Source organism: Mus pahari, chromosome 7 (assembly GCF_900095145.1).
Source record: "Mus pahari chromosome 7, PAHARI_EIJ_v1.1, whole genome shotgun sequence".
Classification (NCBI taxonomy): Eukaryota; Metazoa; Chordata; class Mammalia; order Rodentia; family Muridae; genus Mus; species Mus pahari.
In genome coordinates, this window is record NC_034596.1 from 328,870 (window position 1) to 349,800 (window position 20,931).

Below are 20,931 nucleotides of genomic sequence, written 5' to 3' on the forward strand. Positions count from 1 at the left end.
CGGGGAACCCACTTCTTACACCTCTTTTGTTTTTTTATTTTGTTTTTTGAAACAGGGTTTCTTTCCGTAGCCCTGGCTGTCCTGGAACTCTGTAGACCCACTCTATAGACCAGGCTGGCCTTGAACTCACAGAGATTCGCCTGCCTTTGCCGCCTGAGTGCTGGGCTTAAAGGCGTGTGCCACCAGTGCCTGGCTTCTTATACCTCTTTAGGGGACTATTATCTGTAGAGAATGAGCCAAGAGCACACTTACCTCCAAGACAGCCCCCTCCAGTGGGTGGCTAGACTGTTGGATTCACTTGGTCGAGCTCCCATGGCTGTCTGTGGAGAGCAAAGAGAAGCTTTAAAAAGGGTTCCCTGTGGCAATGCAGCTTGAGGACTTCCGGGGTGGGGGGCTCTGGCCCTCGGCGAATCACAGCTGGCACTCATATTAGTCTTTGCTAGGGAAGGTCCCACTCATCTCGATGCCTACTCTCTCTTCTCTGCTGTATGCGTTCCCCCAGACTCTCACTCGGGCAGTCCTGCTGATCCCTTCTGACATGCTTCCCTAGCCCCAGTGAAGGTCCTTTAATTTGTCCATCATACCCTTGGAGACATTCACATGCCTGCAGTGGACAACACTGGCATCCCATCTGACCTCATGGGTACCACAGGCTCCCTTCCTGCCATCAGGGCTGCCTTGCCTTTCTACATCTTTTCACCACTTGCCCATGACTCTGACACTTCCAGGGTCTAAAACAAAACACTGTCCCCAGTATGGATACCATAATCCAGCATCCGAGTTCTGTCCCTCTGTTTGCTTCCCACTTTGTTTTATAGAGACAGGGTTTCTCTGTGTGGCCCTGGCTGTCCCGGAGCTCAGTGTGTAGACCAGACTGGCCTTGAACTCAGAGATCTGTCTGCCTCTGCTTCCAAGTGCTGGAACGAAAGGTGTGTGTCACCATCTCCTGGCGCTTTCTTGCAGAGCCTCCAATGGAGAAACACAGGCCTGTCACTTCTTCCAAAGCCTGAGGGCTCTGAGCTGCGCTGCTCTGTCCTTGCCCTCCCCTTCCTTCTCCCTTCTCCCTTCCCCAGTGTTGCTCCCACCTCTACCCCAGCCCCAGAGACCTCTAGTTTATTCTCTCCTATCTCTGACCACACCTCTCCTTGCTGTCCCCTCCAGCTCAGGGTCAAAGCCAAGCCCCCCCTTCCCCAGTGGGGACGTCATACTCTGCAGCCCATCTCTCCCCTTTGCTTCATCTTTCTCATTTCTTTTCTATGATTTCTTAAGCTGCCTTCTTTTCTTTTTTAAAAAAAAATAATAAAAAAGAAGCATTCTACCTTTGAAATTTACCAAAGTAATGCATGTTCACCATAACCAGTTAAACAAAGATTTAAAAAGCAAAACAAACAAGCAAAAGAATAACTTAATCTTATCACAGGAGTCTTTCACCAAGGCTTTGGGGTACAACTCAGCTAACAGGGTACTTGCCTGGCATGCATGAAGGCCTGGGTCCCAGCACTCCAGAGATGGAGGTACAATGATTGGGAGGTTCAGGGGGTCTGAGGCTAGCTTGGGCTACTCGAGATCTTCTCTCAAATTAAACAATCAATATTAGTAGCTCACGCCTGTAATACCAGCAACTTGAAAAACCAAGGCTTGCTGTGAGTTTGAAGTTAGCCTGGGCTACAGAGCAAGCTGGAGCCAGTCAGGACTATTTATTGAGACCCCTCAACTCACAAAACAAAATGGCAATAATCTGGTCCTGACAACCTCCTTCATCTATTACATCATCTCTTTCCCCTGCCCCCATGCACATGCCCTACGAGGGTGAAGTCATGGTTGATCCGGCCTGGAACACACCCTTCACTACTTTCCCATGTCCACAGCACAATGAAAATGCCTTCATTTCCACGTGGGGTAGTTTTGTTTCCACAGGAATGGACATGAATTGTGAAAATATCACGTCACCTATTCACTCATGATTCTCCCTGGAAGCGTCTTGCTGTCTTAGCCAGAGGGCTATGATGTCCCACTCTTCCTTTTAGAATTGCTGACTGAGCATGGTGCTCACAGCAGTAGCTAAACAGCAGACTAATGTAACTGTGCCAGGACCGAGTTGGGTTTCCCTCTGTCCCTAAGGAACATGTCCTTAAGCGGGGTAAGTGGTGAGGGGCGATATGTAGATAAGACCTATTACTTTTTTGGACTGGGTTGATGGTGTTGGGTTCAGGAAACATGTATAATACTGACAATGTTAGGGAGCAGGAGGAGGACCTTGTGCACAGATGAAGTTCAAGTAGGGCAAAGGAAGATGGAGGGCTGGGACACACAAGTCATGCCTGGAAGGAATCCCCTTGCTGGACCTGAATGTAGCATTGGCGGTGAAGTAGAACTGACTCTGCACAGCCAGGCTAAACTCTGTGGAGCCCACGATGGCCTGTGGCTTAGTACTCACAGTCAGAAAGTCACCCATTGCTGCCACCACCTTGATGTCTGCTGGTCGGAGCTCATGAACTAGGAGAGACAGGCAAGAGGAGAGGTGGCGGATGTCAGCCTGTTACACTGAGTCTGCCCTAGCTCGCAGGTCCTTCCTTGTGCTACCTGCTTCTAGCCTCAGGCTTTACCAGTGCTGTCCCTTCTTTTCATTCAGAACACTGTGGCTCTGAATAGCAGGGGCTTGCTAGCTACCATCCAGTACCCTACGGGTGGTCCAGCAGAGTTCCAGTGTGGTCACGTGAAATAAGCAGCTAGGACCACATCCCAGGCTGCACTTGTCTCACCAATCAGGGAGGCCTGAGGAGCTGTGCTGAAACTTCAAAGAGATTAAATCGTCTTACTTGGGGTGGGGGGTGAGGGGTGGGGGTGGGGTAGATGGGGGTGGGGGCGAGGAGGCCTGAGCCCTCCATGAGGGAGTTCAGCAGTAAGTGCAGAGCAACTTCTTGGGACCTCTAAGCATCTAGCTCTGCTATGCATCGGAACCAGCAAGGTCCACTCAATGCTCCAGGTGCACCTACAGGTCTGGCACCCAATGTGGGATTCGGCGTAGGAGGTATGCTGGTTCCGCTTACCTGAGGTGGGTACCTTGCTGGAAGGGCTCTTCTCTGTGCACAGGAAGTCACTGCCCCAGTTCTAAGTCAGGGGGAAGAAGATAAGGGTCATCACTCACATGCAGGCAAAGTACACCTAGGAAGAATCAGCCAAGGACCTAGAAATATGCCCCTGAGCAGTTCCCAGATGGGTAGGAGAGGTTATCAGGAGGTGTGGAAAAGGAAATCGGAGGAGAAGTGGGCTTCTGCTTACACAAAGACACACACACACACACACACACACACATACACACACATGCACCACACCACATACACACAAAACACATACCACATACACAACACACACACATACACACACATACACACAAAACACACCATACACCAGGCAGTGGTGGCACATGCCTTTAATACCAGCACTTGGGAGGCAGAGGCAGGTGGATTTCTGAGTTCAAAGCCAGCCTGGTCTACAGAGTGAATTCCAGGACAGCCAGAGCTGCACAGAGAAACCCTGTCTCGAAAAACCAAAAACAAAACAAACAAAAAAAAAAAAACAAAAAACAAAACAAAACAAAACAAAAAAAACCACCACACACACACCACACAACATATACCACACACACACACACACACACACACACACACACACAAGTACAGCCTTTCCTTTCCTGACCTATCTACGTTTGAATGGAGCCAGCAGCCACAAAGTAGAAGAGAAAACAGTGAATTCTTACAAAAAGTAGTACTGCAAAGGACACAGATTTTACACATCTAACACAAGAGGTTCTACATGGCTAACATGAGATATTTTCTAAGTCTAACATGAGCGCTTTGGTGGGTGTTGTTATTAATGTTAAGCTGATTGACATTAATCATGATACTAGAGTCTAAACAACCACCCATTAAAATATTTTTAGAGAACTGCTGAGGTTGTGTAATTGCTAAGCTCCTGGCTGCTGCACAGCCCTGCCACAGGCTGTTCCCCTCAGGCCTAGTTAACCCTGAGCCATCAACCCCTCCTGTGTGCAGAAATGAATGCCTGCTACCCTGGACATTTTAGTCAGCTGCCCTTGTCTTTAGTACAGAGTGGGCTTTCCAGGTGCCTGGGGAGTCGGGGTGTGGTGGGGGTAGAGGCACAGAAATGACAATCCAAGGGAGCTCTGAATAACTGTCTTTCCCCAAACATGTGAACACTAGGGGTACAGCAGTGCCTCCCCACAAAGGTTTGACTGATTTTCTCAGAGTGTGAGTGACTGCCTCCAAAAGGCCCTCTGAAGTCAGGCCTTCTTAAAGCAACCCTCCTGAGCCACCAAGGAGGAGCTGTCAATCAAAACACAGCTTTCACTTTGAAGGGGAGGGAGTGCAAACTGTCAATCAAAACATAACCCTCACCTCAGAGGGATTAGAAGTTAATATTTCAGCCCCACCCCCCACCCCCACCCCCNCCCCCACTCCCCCCAAAAAAGAAAGAGGAAAGAAAAAAAAAAACATTGCCCCAAATAACATGTTCAATGAAGAAGTGGTTTTGTGAGTTTTTATAGTCACAGAACAAAAGAAATACACTGATGGAAACATTAGATGTCAGGTTATGGTAAAGGAGGAAAATGTTCTCCCAGGTGTTACCTGATGACATTTTTAGCTTTGGGGTTGATGGAAATTAGTGGTCCATCTATTTAGCTAATGTGGGTTGTTGTTTTTTTAAAGTCTCCACAAATAATTACAATGATTTGGGTTGAGCCCAGAGTTGGTAAATGAATAGCTCTCAAGAGGACTAAAGATAGCAGGAGAGAATTTGGTCCTGGATCTGTAACATTCTAACTCTACATTCATGACATTCTGATCATTCAACCTTGAAGAATCTTTAACATAATAAGCATGGCTTCCCTGGGGGGCAGTGAGGGGAGGGACCTTCAAACACGCTCTTAAACATTTGCTTTGTCTAATAGATTAGTTTATTCCATGGGCCTATTCAGCAGATCACAGTGATGTCACTGAGTTGTTTAGACGTTTCATGGGAGTTAAAAAACCAGGCAGATGGGAAAGTTGCACTTGGGAAATGTGAGTCTACGAAAGATAGTTCTAGAGCCACCAGTGTCGTAGAATTCTCTAATAGTCAAGCATGTTCTATCGGGGTTGACACATACAGATGAGACCTGTCATAAAGGGAAGGACACTGTGCTGTGAACTCAACTGGGACTTTCCAGGGTACTGTCATCTTGCTGCATGTACACTAAGTAGGTGCAGAATAACACTTTGTAAGGAAGGTAGTGTTGATGTTGCCTACTTTAAGCAACAATCTACTAAAGCAAGCACATACCTTTTTTAAAGTTGGTCAACAGGGGAAAGAAAAATCCCTGAGACCAGGATTTTTCCCGGAGAGCAGGTCCTACCCCTCCCTGCTCACTACTGCCCATCCCCCACTGAGCATGGTGGCTGCCCCTCTCAGTGTCTGACGAGGAGGTGAGAAATAAATTAATGCCAGGTTGGCAAGACTCTCTCAGTCACACAGGAATTTGGTCAGTGGTTCAAGCAGAACCTGACTCCTTTGGGTTAAGGTGAGTCAGAACCCAGAGATCCTGGAGGTGACAGCTCCCAGGCACAGTGCTGCAATAGTCAGAATGTCACACTTGACAGCCTCTTGGCACCTCCACAGAGGCTATTCTATGAGCTTCAGTTGGCTTATGAAAGGTCTTTCTTCTAGGTGTGGCAGTTCCCACCTCTAATCCCAGCATTCAGGAGGCTGAGGCAGAAGGATCATTGTGAATTAGAGCCCAGAGATCATATTTCAAAAACCAAACAAAGACTTAAAAAGCTAGGTGTGGTGGAGGTACACACCTGTAATCCAGCACTCGGGTAATGGAGGCAAGAGAACCAGGGGTTCAAGGTTGTCCTTGACTATGTAACAAGTTTTAGGTCTGCCAGGACCATGTGCAACCCTATCTCAAAAAGCAAGTTTCTCTTAGTCACTGATGTCTGAAATCCTCTCCATAAGGCTGCAGCTAGGGAGGTCCTTCCATGGCTTCTCCGACCTCTCTGCCTGGGCCCTAACCTCCATTCCCAGGTGCTCGGCTGGGTGTGGGCTGGCCCTTTGATCTCTGTGCTTTTCACCAGCCACATTCACAAGCCCTGACTTCAGCCACTCTCACCTTCCTCCTCTTCCTGGATTGTTATCTGCCCTGCCGCCAGCCTCTGTGCTTTCTCTGGCCCTCCATGCAGCTGCCATCTTTTTGACCTGCATGTGTCAGTTCAAATCTCCCCATCTCAGACAGGCTCAGCAATTATGATTCATCAGAATCAGTCACCCTTCCCTTGGCTCATCATTTTCTGTCTGCTGCCTCCATCCTCTGAGCAGTGGCTGTCCCTATCCTAAAGGATCGTTTTTTTAGCAATGTCCTAGATGCTTCAACTCAGCAGATGGGACTCTGTAAAAGCTAAGTTCCATCTGTTTGGTCTACTCTGACTCCCTGAAATAGTGTATGACACATATTAGATGCTTACTAAACAGTTATGAACTCTATTGGGCCCTAACTACTCAGGTCAGGACCACACCAAATGTTTCGCTGAATTCCCACCAGCTCTCCGCATGGATGTTAAATGTTTTGTTCTCTGTCCTGGTGGACTAGGCCTGGGTCCTTCAAGGTGTACTGTGATCCAGGGTCTGGCAAGCTACCTTTGGAGTGTCAATCCTTAAAGTCACAGGGCTCTGAAAGCTCAGAGTGGGACTGACTGATCCCGGTAAGGGTGGGGCTGGTATGGATATTTGTCATTTTCCTCTCAGGCCCCACCCCTGGCACAGAGATTCCTTCCCACTGAGTTTAGGGTTCCACCTTCAGGAAGTCGATGGCACTTCATGCCCCCTGCCCCACCCTCAACACTAATACCTATCTCCCCTTATCCCTGCTATCTTGATCTTGTAAGGCTAAGCTGTTTAATTAAAAACAATGTCTCTGAGGACAGCAAAGGTCAGTGCTTCCTCTGCTTGGTCACTGACATCAGGTGGGCAGCTTGAGAACAAGTCAGGGCTATTCTGGGGCCTTAGTTCCAGATCATTTTGTTTTGTTTTTGTTTTTTGTACATTCCAATTCCCAGTGTGTAAGATGGGTATACTTGTGCTTAAGCTAACAGTGAAATCTGCACCACGCCCCAAGTCCCTGGCAGGCGGGACTGACTTGTGTCTAAGAGACACAGACATGAGTCAGAGGTTACCTCAATGGCTGGCTTGGTAGGATACTTGTAGTCACTGTTCCGGAAGGTTCTCAGGAAGGGCTTATCCTGGGAGGAAAGAGAAACCCAGTGAGGTTATCTAACAGCACACGGGCTGCAGATGAGTTCACCGCCCTGCCTTCCAGGTTTGTTTAACAAGGATCTGCATTGGAGTAGAAAGAGCTGCATAGACAGAATTTCAGTCCTTCCTGGAAGGGTTTTTGTAAATGTTTGTTAAGCAGGGAGGCACAAATAGAAGGCTTAGAGAAAGTTCTACACATCTTGTGGTCTGGGCTCCACAGGCTCTTGTAAACTGTAGCTATCACACATCTCTACGGTCCTCTGGCTTACATATTGTCTTCACATTTTTTTTTTCTGGCAAAAGAGTCACAATCCAGCACCTTTCTTCCTGAAGAAGGGTTTTCAATGTATTTTATTATGTCACCTCTCTGTCTTCTTTGTGCTGTGCATTACCCCTTTAAGTTGGCTTCCTGTTTTCGGTCATTTCTTTTTCTCCCTGACAAACCTGTTCTTCAGGCCTCCACGCCTATCTGCTGCACAATCAGTGCTGATACAAGCCCTGTCAACATTCCCAGTCCACCCAGTTGCAGGTGATGGGTTAATCAAAGATGGGAGGAGGAAGCTGCAAAGGAGAACCAGGGGGGAAAACCAAACGAGGAGGAAATCCAACATGGAATTGAAGCAAGGCCAACTTAAGGTCTGCACTAGCAAATACTGAGATAGACCCAGGGCAGGGGGGCACTCAGGGAACATGCTTGTGGAATAGAAAGAGTAGAAAAAATGGAAACCAGACAGGAAGGGAGTGGGGACATGAGAGAGGACAGCCAGATTGTCGGGAAAGATATCTTTAGAGATCAATTCCAGATGTTGTAAACTAAGTTTCCTAGGTAAGCTTGGCTGAAAGAGGTTTTATTTTGGCTTAGGGAGGGGTAGGAAAAGAGGAGGAGGAAAAAGAGAGGGGGAGGCAGAAGGAGGAGGAAGAAGAGGAGGAGGAAGACAGAGGAGGAAGAAGATAAGGAGGAGGAGGAGGAGGAGGAGGAGGAGGGAGGGTTAAAATGAGGAGGCCCATCTCCCCTTTTCTTCTGAGTGGCAGTATTCCCATCTGAAAAAGAGACCAGCCACACTCAGGTGGTTACCAGTGCAAGACAGAGAAGCTTGTAGCGGCACACAGCATACTTATTTAGGCTGTCAGTGTCAGCATAATTATTTATTTATCAGTGCCATCAGCATCCCTCCAGGAGAGCAGCCAGGTGCCTTGTGCAAAAGATGAACCTATACCAGTCTGCTTCCTGTGCCCAGAGCAGTGCTGAGGGGAGAGCAGCAGATCTGTCCCCTAGGCATGAGGGAGAAGGACATGAGATACTCCTAAGCAATGAAGAACTGAAGACCTGGGAATGTGGAATTTGCTGAGAGGCTGATGCAAGACTTGGGGACATACATCCCTCGGGACAAGACTGGGTGTGGGTGCTAATTATGACTCTCCCTCCACAAAGAAGCCCTGGCTGGAGTTGGTTGGTACTAGTGTGGCCAGCACAAGACGGAACAGAAGCCACAGACAATTTTCACCTTTCTGGAAGAGCTTGGAGTCATACAAGTATTTATCTGACCATAAGATCCATTAGCTAGGGGAGAGGAGAGGGTGCTGAAGAGGACAGAGGACTGATAAACCTTGGAATTCTGCCTTTGCTGGCTCTTGGTTGCTTGGTGCACATGAGTCAGACAGGCTTAAAGGCCTGGGATGGAGCTGACTTCATGAGAGATTCCTGGTTGCAAGCCTGAGCAGGTAGAAGGGACACTGCCTGGCTTCTGTGGGCTGCCATGGAGGCAGGGTCCAGGGCAAGAGCCAGCTGGTGAGCCAGGCTGCCTCATGGCTAGATGGGAGGTTCTGAGAGAAGGAAAGGGTCTTTTCTCCTGGGCTCTGGAGACATGTAATCTGCCCCAACCCACCACTCCTCTTTTGGTAGGAGTGGTGATCTTATACCATATGTAGCTTCCAAGGGGAAATGTGTTTTAAGGGTTTGGAAATTTAGGGTTGGTGTCTGGGAAAAGGGAAAAAAAGGTGGGGTGGAGTGAGAAACAAGGAAGCCCAAGGTGGGGTGGGAGGTGTTGGGGGTTGGGTGGGATGACTCTAGAAATAGATCAACCTCAGTGAGAGGATGCACACCTGTGGAGAGAAGACAGTAAGACTGAGACAGGAGAGTCTGAGAGGAGCCTTGCTTTCAGGGTTAGACATAGGGATGCCATGGGAATGTGGGAAGAGTGGCCATCAGAAAAAAAAAAAAAAAACATGCTTGAGAGTTCTCAAATCCAGGGAGGAACAGATTCCAAGGAAGAAGTTAACTGTGACAAAGGTCAAGAAGGAGAAAAGCTGAAAGAGGATGGAGTTCATTTTCCAGCTGTCTCTGGAGTTAGGGAAGCAAGGGGCCAGAAAGACAGTTAATGTAGGGAGGGGGAACAGTCCACAGAGCCAATCAAGGCTCAGCTATAATTAATTCTCCCAACGTGCAAACACATCCTAAAACCGTGGCTTATTGTAAAGTCCCCCAACAGTGAGGTTGGGGATCGGGGAGGGGGATAGGGCTGGAAGCACTCACTTCCAGCTCGCTGCCTGCTCCACCCCCAGCCCCAGCCAATCATGCTTGTTGCTTCTATGTTTAGACACAGCCTGGATGAAAATATGCACTGCCTGGCCCCCGCCAGCTCATGCTGAGATACGGTGGACTTTTGTACAGCTCTGAGGCACATGGCAGATGGCACCTGAGACACTGTGCAGTGAAGCTGGTCTGGCCAACAGATGGACCCTTTTGGAATGGGCGCCAAAGTTGCTTAGCAACAGCTTCTTCTGGGCTGGGCTTTTTACAGGCTCTAAGAGGCAGGATCTCTTTCCTCACCTTATCAATAGTCAGGCTTTGTCCAGAATGGAGGAGATAAGCTTGACATTCTAGATAGGGCATCAGCCCTTTGTGCGGATCCTTGCCTAAACTGGGATAGAGAGGGGCCTAATTTGCCTTGAGGGTCACAATGAAGGGGCTCTCCCTGACCTGAGGCTGGGTTCTCAGTTTGGCAAACAATATATTTGTTGGGAGGGAGAGCTCATGATGGCTGAGAGTTGACACACTGGAGGGGACCCTCATGGTTAATACTCACTGTGGCTATACTGATTATTAAAGTACTAAAGCACTCAATTATAGGCTCAGTTGATAACGTGTTTGCCATACAAGTATGAGGACCTGAATTTGGACCCCCAGAGCCCATACAAGAAGCCAGATGTGAAAGCAGGAGCCTGTAGTCCTAGAGCTGAGGAGGTGGAAACAGAAGGACTCATGGGCCTCTCGAGGTGCCGGTCTAGGCAAATTGTGAGCTCCAGGGTCATTAGGACAGCCTGTCTTAAAAACTAAAGTAAGGACCAATTGAAAACATCCAACATCAACCTCTGGCCTTCGTGTGTGCATGCACGCACACCCATACAAACAAGGGTGCAGATATGGGAAATGAAATTATTATGCTATGATGGTTGCTTTAGGTCCTCAAATGCTCCTCACTTCCTAAGTTCTCCAGGCCCCTCCCGCAACACCACACTGGGTAGCCTGAGCAATCGGCAGTGAATATATGTTCACACATGGCATAGAGGGGCCTCACCCAAGCCCCTTTACCCAGCATCTGATCAACTTTTGGCACTCGAAGCACCCATGCACATTGATAATCACATGACTCAACTCTCTTTGCTTTGGAGCACCAGATCCAACCACTGGACCCTCTGCTACCACAGCTCTTATCCCAAAGACAGCTGACAGGGAGCATGGAGCAGGATAGGGGCTCCCCTTTTCTTGGGATTCCCAGCAGATATCCCAAGGGAGCTACAAGCCTAAGCTGAGACTCAGCCTGCTAAGGAGGGTGGGAAAGGCTGGTAGCTGTCTGAGCCAGGCTGGAAACCCAGTCTCTCAGATTAGGTCTGGCACTCTGCGTTTATGGCCACTAAGGGCTCTCTAGCCTTGGCCTTATATGGTTAAAAAACCATAAGACAAAACCAGAAACAGGAGCTGAAGGCAGTGGGAACATGAACCTGCCCCCACTCCAGGCCTGAAGTCACATTTAACATATTCCTCCTTAAAAGGAGGCCTGAGCTATCCCTTATGCCAATTCAGGCTGGTTCTTTTGAGTCCTCCCTGGTGGTAGCTTGGGCGCTCTCCCTTTGTGGCTTCTGTTGCTGGTCCTCTTCATGGGGAAAGCATTCAGTCCAGGTTCTACACTCTAGTCTCTCTCTTGGCCCACCCACCCACATTCCCATCTGCTCTTCTCTTTCTTGCACTCCTGGCTTCTGCTGTCCAGGTTCCTTTCTCTGTGTGGACAACCCTTATCATACATCTCAAGGACGAATTTCCCTCTCCCCCACTTCCAAGTCCATCTCTCAGCCTAGGGGCTGAACAAGCCCCACTGAAGGAGGAGGAGGAGAAGGGGGAAGGGGAGGGGGAAGGGGAGGGGGAAGGGGAGGGGGAGAGAACAGGAGACTGCTGAACAAGCCAGTGATTAAACTCTTTCCTGCTTGTGGACGTTGTACATCGTGGTGCGGAGCCTAGTGCGCACCACGATGTACAACGTCCACAAGGAGAGGGAAGAGGAAGAAGGGAAAAGGAGAATGGACAAAGTACTTGCTCTCTTATTACCTTGGTGGGGCAGGCCATAGCTATGACTCCTTTTGGGTCCAAAGTATCAGTTTTCTTTCCCAGGGGTTCAAGCTGATCAGGGAAGAAAAGAAAACACACCAAGCTTGTTTGTTTCTGTTGAACACTCCCTGGCAGCCTCCTGCAGTAGGAAGGCTCGGAACTTCATTTTGGCAGATGTTGGCAGTAGGGCTCAGAGTAAGTCAGCTTTTCTGGAAATTCAAAACATTTCTGAGGGGTTGTGCTGGGACCAAAAGATCATGTGGTTTCAACTGCCTAGCATAAATAATGGTGTACAGAAAAGTTGAAGGAGGGGTGTCTACTGGTGTGTTTGTGGGGGCAAGTGTGTGTGTGGGGGGGGGTATGTGGTGTGTGTGTGTGTGTGTGTGTGTGTGTGTGTGTGTGTGTGTGTGTGTATGTGTGGTGTGCATGAATATTATGAGTGGGTGCCCATGCTTGTAGGTGTTCATATGGAGGTCAGAGGACAAGGGTCTTTCTCTATTGCTCTCCACCTTACTTTTTGAGTAAGGGACTCTGACTAAACTTGGGAATGAGTGTGCTGTTCCAGCTAGACTGGCTGGCCAGCAAGCTCCTGGAATCTATGTCCCCTGTCACTGGGGATACAGAGGAGTCCCCAACTGCTTTTACATGAGCCCTAAATATCTGAATTCTGGTTTGCCCTCCAAGCCATACCCCCCAGCCCTTGGAGAGACTTTTGTGTAGGCAGCATACCTCATCATAGATGAGAAGCACAGAGGACAACAGGCAGTGTAACCTGGCCAAACTAATCTCCAGGACCCCCGTGGCCATGCTGTGAGACTTGCACAGATGTGCCAGCTGCTGATCCTCCTGGTCTATCCCACAGTTGGTAGGGCTGGCACTTTGCACTAGGTTACCCTACCAGGAACAGTCCTATATCTTACCATATTGGCCCAAAGGGCTCTCGCGAGCTGAGAGTGGAACTTCTGGTTTAGGTGGATGCAGTCTGGGGCAAAGAAGGATGTATCTGGATTCCCATTCTGAAAGAGATAAAACATACTTCCTCAAAGGCCTGTGAGGTTAGAGGGAGCTGTGGGCTATGCGATCCTCAAGACTGATCACAGGATACTGTCCTCTCGTGGAAACCTCTGAGGAACATGAGGGCATTCCCACGGATTAAATAGCTTTGGGTGACCTCAAGCCTGCACCTGGCCTCCACATTCTCCATAATTCCCTCCATAGTGCCCTATGTTTGGGCACACCTGTATAATGCCTAACTCATGCTGTAGTGAAGAAACACATTTCTCAGTTCCTGGGGGAGTCCTGGGTAGCATATTGGTTAATATTGACATCAACCCAACAGGATCTAGAATCCCCAGAGACACATCTCCCAGCATATTGGTGAGGGATTTTCTAGGTTAGGTGAACTGGGACAGGAAGACCAACACTGAATGGATGGGGGTACTGGACTTCGCAGAGAGAGAGAGAAAGCTCTCTGAGCACCTACATTCCAGATTCTCTGCTTCCTGATACAATGTGACCAGCTACCTCATGCTCCTGCCCATGGCTTCCCTGCCAGGATACACTGTATCTTCTTAAACTAAAATGTAAGCCAAAACAAACCTTCCTTCCTTCCTTAAGTTGCTCTGCCAGGTATTTTGTTACTATCATGAGAATACTAAACTAGCAAACGGAGGTAGGGTGGGGGTGGGTCTTCCTTTCTCATCCTCAGCCTCCTTTGGTAGAGAGGTTTAAAGTGGGCACATGGGCACCAAGCAGGCCTGGCCAGAGATGGCATCAGGATAGCTGGGCACCCTACTCCAGGCTTCTCTGCAGCATCTGGACACAGTGTTCTGCTCTCCTTGCCATTTCCCTGAAGCTGGATAAGGCCTTGGGCAAGAGGCATTACCTGCTCTGCCCACAGAGCTCTTCTGCACTGAGAGGAAGTGCCAAGGAGCATGGCCAGTAGGTGGGAACACAGCACCGGAACTCTCCTTTTTAACCACAGGGCCACGTGCGAGAGACCACGTGTGGCCCGAAGTCACTGATGCAGAGTTGGATACCTGCGAGTTCTGCCTGCCTTCTATGTTCTATCCAATTTTTGGAAGGATATGTCACATCTCTGCACTTTTGTTCTGTGAGGCTTACAGTATCCCCAAAGACAATCTTATCTGTGGGGAGCATGTCTGGGCTCAGATCTTGCATGTGCCTGCTAGCATAGCATCTGCAGATCTCCCTGTGGCCTTCCTGCCTTATTCTCATGCAATGGAGGCACATGCATTCCTGCCTTGGTTGTTCTCTTGCAAAGATGCCCATAGCAGTTCTTCCTCCAGTGCTCAAGATTGGGGGTAGGGGAGTATACCTCTAGGACAGGGAGCCTGGTGTTGAGGAGAAAGGGCTGCAGTACCACAGAGAAGTCCTCTCGAGTGTCGTAGCGGCCTGACTCAACCAGTTGGAGCATGCTACTCTGGGAACACACAAATAGCAGCCTTTAACACAGGGTAGGGGAAGGGCAGGTGGCACATGGACTCTGTCCCCATCCTATTGGACAGAGAAGCTGACTCAGCCGTTCATACGGTGTAAATGTTTTTTTGATAGCAAATCCCATCCAAGAAAGTTTGGAAATGGGTTGTTTGTTTTTTTGTTTTTGTTTTGTTTTAAACTTGCCATCTCCAAGGCTGGGTAGACAGCCCCACAAAGAACAACAACAACAAAACAACAACAAAAACAAACAAACAAAAAACAGAAGATACTCCAGAGATCATCGGCCTCCTAGCCTGTAATCTCTTTTTTGTGGCCTGCCTGTGGGGACTGGTATGAGAGTTGGAGCCAGAGAAGTTGGGGAGAAGCTGGCTTCCAGTGTGATTTCACAGGGCCTCCCAAGCCTACTGGCTATCAAGGAGAGCTGTCTTGCCACCCCCTCCTGCCACACCAGTGTCTCAGCCACACCAGTTTTGTCACCTTGGATGCCACTGGGGCATTTACAACCAGGGAAACTAAGACCCTCAGCCAGGTTGGAGCAGAGAGAGCCCAGGATGGCTGACATCTTGTCATTTCCTTCATGCCTCCCCTGTGTAGGAGGGGCTTTGGGCTAAAGTATAAAGAACACAGGCGGAGGAGGGCATAGGAGGGCATACTCCCCTCTGCCTTACCTGGTAGGATTTGGTGAAGGCCTCCAACCTTGCCAGCTCATGGGAATTCTCCCCCGGGGTCAGAACACAGTTGCATAGGACACTGTATAAAGTAGGGGAGGCAAGAAGATCCAATAGCTGATGCCCCATTCAGGGACCGCTTCTGGCTACCCAGAGCTGGGAGGGATAACAGGGTTCATTCAAGCCCTGATTTGGCAGCACAGGTGCCTGGAGGTTTTGAGATGCTTTTCCTAGGTTCTAGAGAAAGAGACTAGAGAGGACTCTGAAGTTTGAGTGAACTCACTTTAATAAGTACCAAAATTGGATTTCAGAGGCTAGGCCAGACACATATTCTGTTGAGTAAATGAATTCAGGCAATGAGAATACTATGCTTAATTAAAAAACAAAACAGCCATGCATCTTCTTCCTGACAAGGTGCCTGGCTCAGGTGTTCTGTCTCTTGCTCTCTGTTGCAGTTTAACCACACACAAAGACTATTCTGCATTGCCCTTTTCAGTTTGGGCTACTCAGTCTCTCCAACAGTAGCCCTGGTGGTTTTGCTGTTATAGAAATTCCTGCCTGGCGTTAGGATATGATAAGAGATCAGATCAGAGTCTTGACCTCCCAGGAGATAATGATAGTAGCCCAGTCCTTGTTTATAGGCACCGGCAGAGGCTCCAGAGAGGCACTGCTAATGCAAAGGTCAGATCGGAGCTTGGGATAGCTCTTGGGTAGGATGAATGGTGCCTGCCTACCTGGTCTGATTCACTGGGCACTTGTTTGGGTTCTTCAGGAACACTTCCCGAATGATACTAGGGTTCATGAAGTCCACAAGGTTGACCAGGGCTCTGGGTACCTAAAGAGAAGGCTGCAAGTAAGACAAGGTCTCCCAGGGTTTGGATAGAGTCTCCCTTTAGACTTCCAGCTCAGCTCATCCCTTAAGTTCAAGAGACAGGTCCATCCACATGGGACTATATTCATGGGGTTGTGCAGCCCATGCATGATGCTAGTACAGAAATGAGTGGGGAGTGCCCTGCCCAGCTTCAGTATAAATGGTGCCTCTGGAATGACAATAAATGCTAAGTGCATAGCTCTGTCCAGCCGCCATTTAGTGAGCCAAAATACAACATGATAGGCAACTTATTTGCTAGGTCATTGGCTCCTGACCAACTTCTGCCAGCTTGATGTAGGTCAACTTCTGAGTAGACACAGGGACTCAGATACCCAGCAGAGCATCTGGTGGTCAGAATGCTACTTCCAGGGCATGGCAGGGGCAGCTTGTTGTTGCCACAAGGTAGCAGTGGGGTAGACTATATAAGGCTAGGTATAGAAGCTCATTCAAGATACTCTCTGTGGCTCTAAATGCAATGCCAAGCTGGGTACTGGCTAGCTGCTAACTAACAGTTGTCCTGGAGAGAGACGGAAGTACACAGTACCTTTCTTTCTTCATACCATAGATCTCTGGGGATGCATTCCAAGTAGAATGCAGTGCAGCCTTTGGACAGGCACAGAGCCCATGCCCTTGGCTGGTTCCACCCTTCCCCTCCCCTCCCACCTGCACATCCATTATACTGGAGCTGAAACCAAGTTACAGAAGCCCTCACCCACCTCCTTATGTAGAATGTCCAAGGCATTTTGAAGATGGTCAAAAAAATTGGCTGCAGAGTAATGATTCTGGAAAGAGAAACGTGAGGAATGGAAGGAGTTGTTGGTTCCAGTGCAAAAGGCTTCCCTTCTGGGTCCAGCCCCAAGGACTTGTTTCCCTCCCACCACCGTCTGTGAGTCTATCAGCATGCTAGAATCTAAACTGAATGCCCGACCACTCACTGTTGTCAGGGACAGGCCAGCTAGAAGACTGGAACCATTAGCCAGAGTGAAAGATGGAGATATTCTCCCAAATGCTTGGGGTCTACAGTTTCTTCTCGTTCACACGTTGCAAGAAAGAGAAGCAGCACCATGTATGTCTACCTAGTCCTTCACTGCTTGGGATGGACATGCATGCGGTGCCCAACACCACAGGCCGACAGTATGGAGTGTGCATGCACGAGTGTGCGCATGAGTCATGTGTACAGTATACAACGTAGCTGGCTATGAACGCTTCCTTGGGTGAGTTGTGAGGGGCTTTCTTAGAGAAGACCTCCAAAGCCTAATGATCAAAGTCAGGGTCAGGCCTAGACCCTATCTCATTACCGAATCCGTGCAGAAGTCACACAAGTCACTGGCCCCGATCATCACCGTGATGACCTTCCAGTCTTGGTGGATGTTCACTCTCTGCATGAGGAGGGAGGAAAAGGCTCATTGTTTCTGACAAACTATCACAGCTCTAGGAAATCCAGTCAGCCCCATGTGACTTCCTCGTCCACTTGAAATAATACAGCAAGAACCTCAAAGTTGATGACATTTTAGAGACTTATTTATAGACCAGGATCTTAGCAACAAGAGGGACCTTTAAGGTCATTGTGCCTGGCATCCACTTTCTCCCCATTGATGTAATATCCTCTAGAAGGTCTCAGGCAGGGTTTTCCCTATCTCTGCTTGAATGCCTCTAACTATGGGGTGCTTGCTGCTTTTCGCAGCATTTGGGAAAACCTTAGCGGGCTAGACAACTACTGTTTATCAGTAGCGATCAAATGGACTCACGCTGTCACTCTTCATCCTCTGAATCAGAGTCCGGACTTGACTTGCAAGGTTCCTGAGGAAAGAACGTCAGTACTTCTGTTGACAGAGTGTGTACATTTGTCCTCTCACCCCAGGGGTCTACACACTACAGGCTTCCGTGACACTACATGAGCTGCAGAGATCCCCAAGGCTCACAGGCCACAGGGGCTACTGTTGGAGAGACTGAATGGACCAAACTGAAAAGGGCAATGCAGAGTGCTTGTTATGTGTGGCTACCCATGATGGCAAGCAAGAGGCAGAACCCCTGAGCTAGCCTCCTTGTCAGGAGGAGGAGAATTGTCAGGAATAGAAAGGATGAAATACATCTCAATACATTTTAATACATATCTAGAAATACTGCAGCAAATGGCCTTGTGAAGAGCAAGCTGGGAGATTGTCCTAAAGTCATCAAAGCCACTCCTGGTCTCATTTTGTGCTCATGATCTTCTTAAGGTCCCACACCGAGAATCCATTTGCCTTTGATGTTCCATTCTTAAGCAGGTTTTCAGTATATATATAACCTAGGCTGGCTCAAGTCCTCCACTGCTTGGATTACAGGTGGGCACCACTACAGCTTGCTCACATGTCTGTCTTGAGTAGCTGGGACAGATCATGTAATTGGATGTTTAGAATGTTTCCTTTGCTTCCTAGCTTCCTGGAAGCTGACGGTTTGATGCTCAGGTACAGTAACCATGGAAACAATCACGTTGACACAATCCCTTCTTATTTGTCACAATGGTTGTGATTCCTCACATGTGCCTGTATCATGTACCCACATATGTGCACACATATATGTCTATTATGTGTCACATGTATAACTTGTTCTGTGAGCCACTTTGAGAAAAGTGGAGAGTAAACGCATGACCCACACATGCCTGGGTTTATAATTCATGGCTCTCAGCACAAGCCTGAGTGATGGAGCCATAGCATTGTGGTCTCCTTGGATAGGCTAGTGGAACTGTGTGCATCACAAGCTATTATAGAGCCCAGCAAACAGGTGTTGGGGGCATGTCCACTAACTAGAGGTGTAGGGCAAGAACTGTGTGGAACAGGAACCCAAGGCTTCCAGGGCTTCTAGGAGAAGAATTAGTGTCGCCTCGAGAGACCATCCCAGGAGGCTAGACAGTTCTGCTTCAGCACCCCCTGGACATCTCCAGTCTGTTTCACGTTAGATCTATGCCAGAGCTGGAGAGAAGATGAGATTTTTCCCAGAGGCTCCCTCAGGCTGGAGATCTTGACTTTGATATAGTAAGCCTTCTAGAGAGGGATTCTAGCATCATTATTTCAGACCGAGCTTCAAAATTTACTGATATGCTCAGTTAGTTCAATTCTTAGATGACATGGTGTGTGAAAGGCTGACCACTGAGGAGTCAGGTAACAACTGTAGAGGCGTAACCCCTCCCATGTCCAAGAAAACTAAACTCCATGCTATAGCTTTGGTTGTGGACAGACAGGAAAAAGTACCAGCGAAGTACCTTTGTAGGTCTCTATGGGGTATCTGAGGGACTGACCACATGCCTGTCTCCCCCTTTCTACAGCTCCCCCAAATGTCATACTCAGCCTTCGCCCCAGGGACAGCCTGGTTAAGGAAAGCGCTTGCAGAACTGAAGTCGCCGGTTCCTACTGAGTAGCCCGTGAGAAATCCATTAAATTCCCGTAGGATATCTGGAAGACGAAAGGCAGACTCTAACACATGTGTCTGACAGAAACTCTCTGTCGGAACGACGTGATGACAAGACAAGGCTGGAAAAGCCCCCCACAGAAGCCCCTTTTTCTGCCCAACTTACAGAGCAGTGAAGTTTCCCCCCACCCTTGCCATCAGATTTGCCCCAGCATTTCTTGGGCCAAATGGAAAAACTCAAGGCTTGGGGAATTTGGTGGCTTGTCTTAGGCCAATGGTTCTTCAAGCTGGGAGCCTTTAGTACAGTTCCTAATGTTGTGGTGACCCCCAGCCATAAAATTATATTTGTTGCTACTTTATAACTGTAATTTTCTACTGTTATGAATTGTAATAGAACTATCTGATATGCAGGATGGTCTTAGGTGACCCCTATGAAAATGTCACTCAACCTCAAAGGAGCCTTGACCCATAGGTTGAGAGCTGCTGCCCTAGGTCACCTCACAAAAAAGAGCAGGGATTGAACTTAGGTCTGCAGGGTCCATGTCTGATGCCCACCCCCTCAGACGCACAATGGGGCCTCGTCTCCTACTTCAGGGCTACTGCCCATGAATGCACTATTTTTTTTTCTAGAATAGCCCCATTCAAGCCCTTGGTATCTACTTACTGGGCAAGGTGGTCACGTTCTTCAGGGACTTGTCCCCACCACCACTGAAGGGAGAGAGCAAGGCAGGGAAGGAGAGAAAGCAAGTCAGTGTATAAACTTAACCAAAGAAGGATCCCTACTGTCCTTATATTTGCGGGATCCCGGGAACATTCTAGATTCACCAGTAGATTGTTCCCTGCTTAGTCTAGGATTTGAAGCTAAAGGACTTTCTGTCACCCTCTCTGGAGGGGAGTACTTAGTTGAGGACCCTCAGTATGGGCTGCATGTTGCACTTAGCTGTCCCCTGTCCTAAGCTTAGGAGTTAGCTGTGGACATCTCCATGAGACCAAGTAGAAAGCTGAGGTGCCAGGAGGTTCATTTCTAAGAGTAATTTAAACCTAGCTTGAGCTGGAAACCTTGAGAACAGAGATAAGTTTCTTCTGCCCAGTATCAGGTAGATTCCAATGGAAGATTCAGGGGACAGAAGGAAGCTTGCTGCTGTCTAATGCCCTGTCTCATTTTATCTGGCCTAACCGCAGACCATACTGCCTAAGAGGAGGGCATTTCCTTCCACACACTTAAAGGAGATACTCATTTCTATCTTTTAAATAATCTAGATGCTCAGATATTTGGTATTTACTGTTTGGTTTTCTTCTGTGCCCCTTTGATCAGTTTCAGTATGTCATTTCACTTCAGGCCAGGGACTTTGAGAACATAACCTTACTTAGCATCTAGCGCACTGGAAGAGACCTCTCAAAGATGCCATAAATCAAAGCTGCGCTTCAGTCAAAGAACGCTTGGAATGAAGGCCACTGTTGCACCTGGGTGGTCAAGGGCTTGAGCTGGAGGAGCTCTGTCTGCAATATCACTCCATTCTGTGTCCACCCTGTGGCCTATCAGATGTGTGGCCTGGGCGAATGGCTTGGCTTCTTGTCAACTGTCATCAGTTCTTCTCTAGCTCTACATGGTGTTGCTTCAGAATCTTCTC

General features: G+C 48.5%; 1 protein-coding gene across 2 annotated transcripts in view; it reads right to left on the reverse strand.

The window, feature by feature from the left end:
- Plb1 (phospholipase B1) overlaps nucleotides 1-20,931 on the reverse strand; it is a 126,154-nt gene that overhangs the window by 19,618 nt on the left and 85,605 nt on the right. The window contains exons 35-48 of one of the 2 annotated variants that reach the window (XM_021202165.2): nucleotides 19,965-20,008; nucleotides 19,236-19,344; nucleotides 17,662-17,713; nucleotides 17,212-17,292; nucleotides 16,630-16,695; nucleotides 15,777-15,877; nucleotides 15,043-15,124; nucleotides 14,253-14,357; nucleotides 12,835-12,930; nucleotides 11,915-11,986; nucleotides 7,233-7,298; nucleotides 3,051-3,111; nucleotides 2,438-2,496; nucleotides 253-320 (exon numbers count right to left, since the gene is read on the reverse strand). In XM_021202165.2, coding sequence (XP_021057824.1) covers nucleotides 253-320; nucleotides 2,438-2,496; nucleotides 3,051-3,111; nucleotides 7,233-7,298; nucleotides 11,915-11,986; nucleotides 12,835-12,930; nucleotides 14,253-14,357; nucleotides 15,043-15,124; nucleotides 15,777-15,877; nucleotides 16,630-16,695; nucleotides 17,212-17,292; nucleotides 17,662-17,713; nucleotides 19,236-19,344; nucleotides 19,965-20,008 — 1,062 coding nt within the window. Of the gene's footprint in view, nucleotides 1-252; nucleotides 321-763; nucleotides 790-2,437; nucleotides 2,497-3,050; nucleotides 3,112-7,232; nucleotides 7,299-11,914; nucleotides 11,987-12,834; nucleotides 12,931-14,252; nucleotides 14,358-15,042; nucleotides 15,125-15,776; nucleotides 15,878-16,629; nucleotides 16,696-17,211; nucleotides 17,293-17,661; nucleotides 17,714-19,235; nucleotides 19,345-19,964; nucleotides 20,009-20,931 lie in introns of those variants that run through there. The other variant, XM_029541184.1, reaches the window with a different exon arrangement.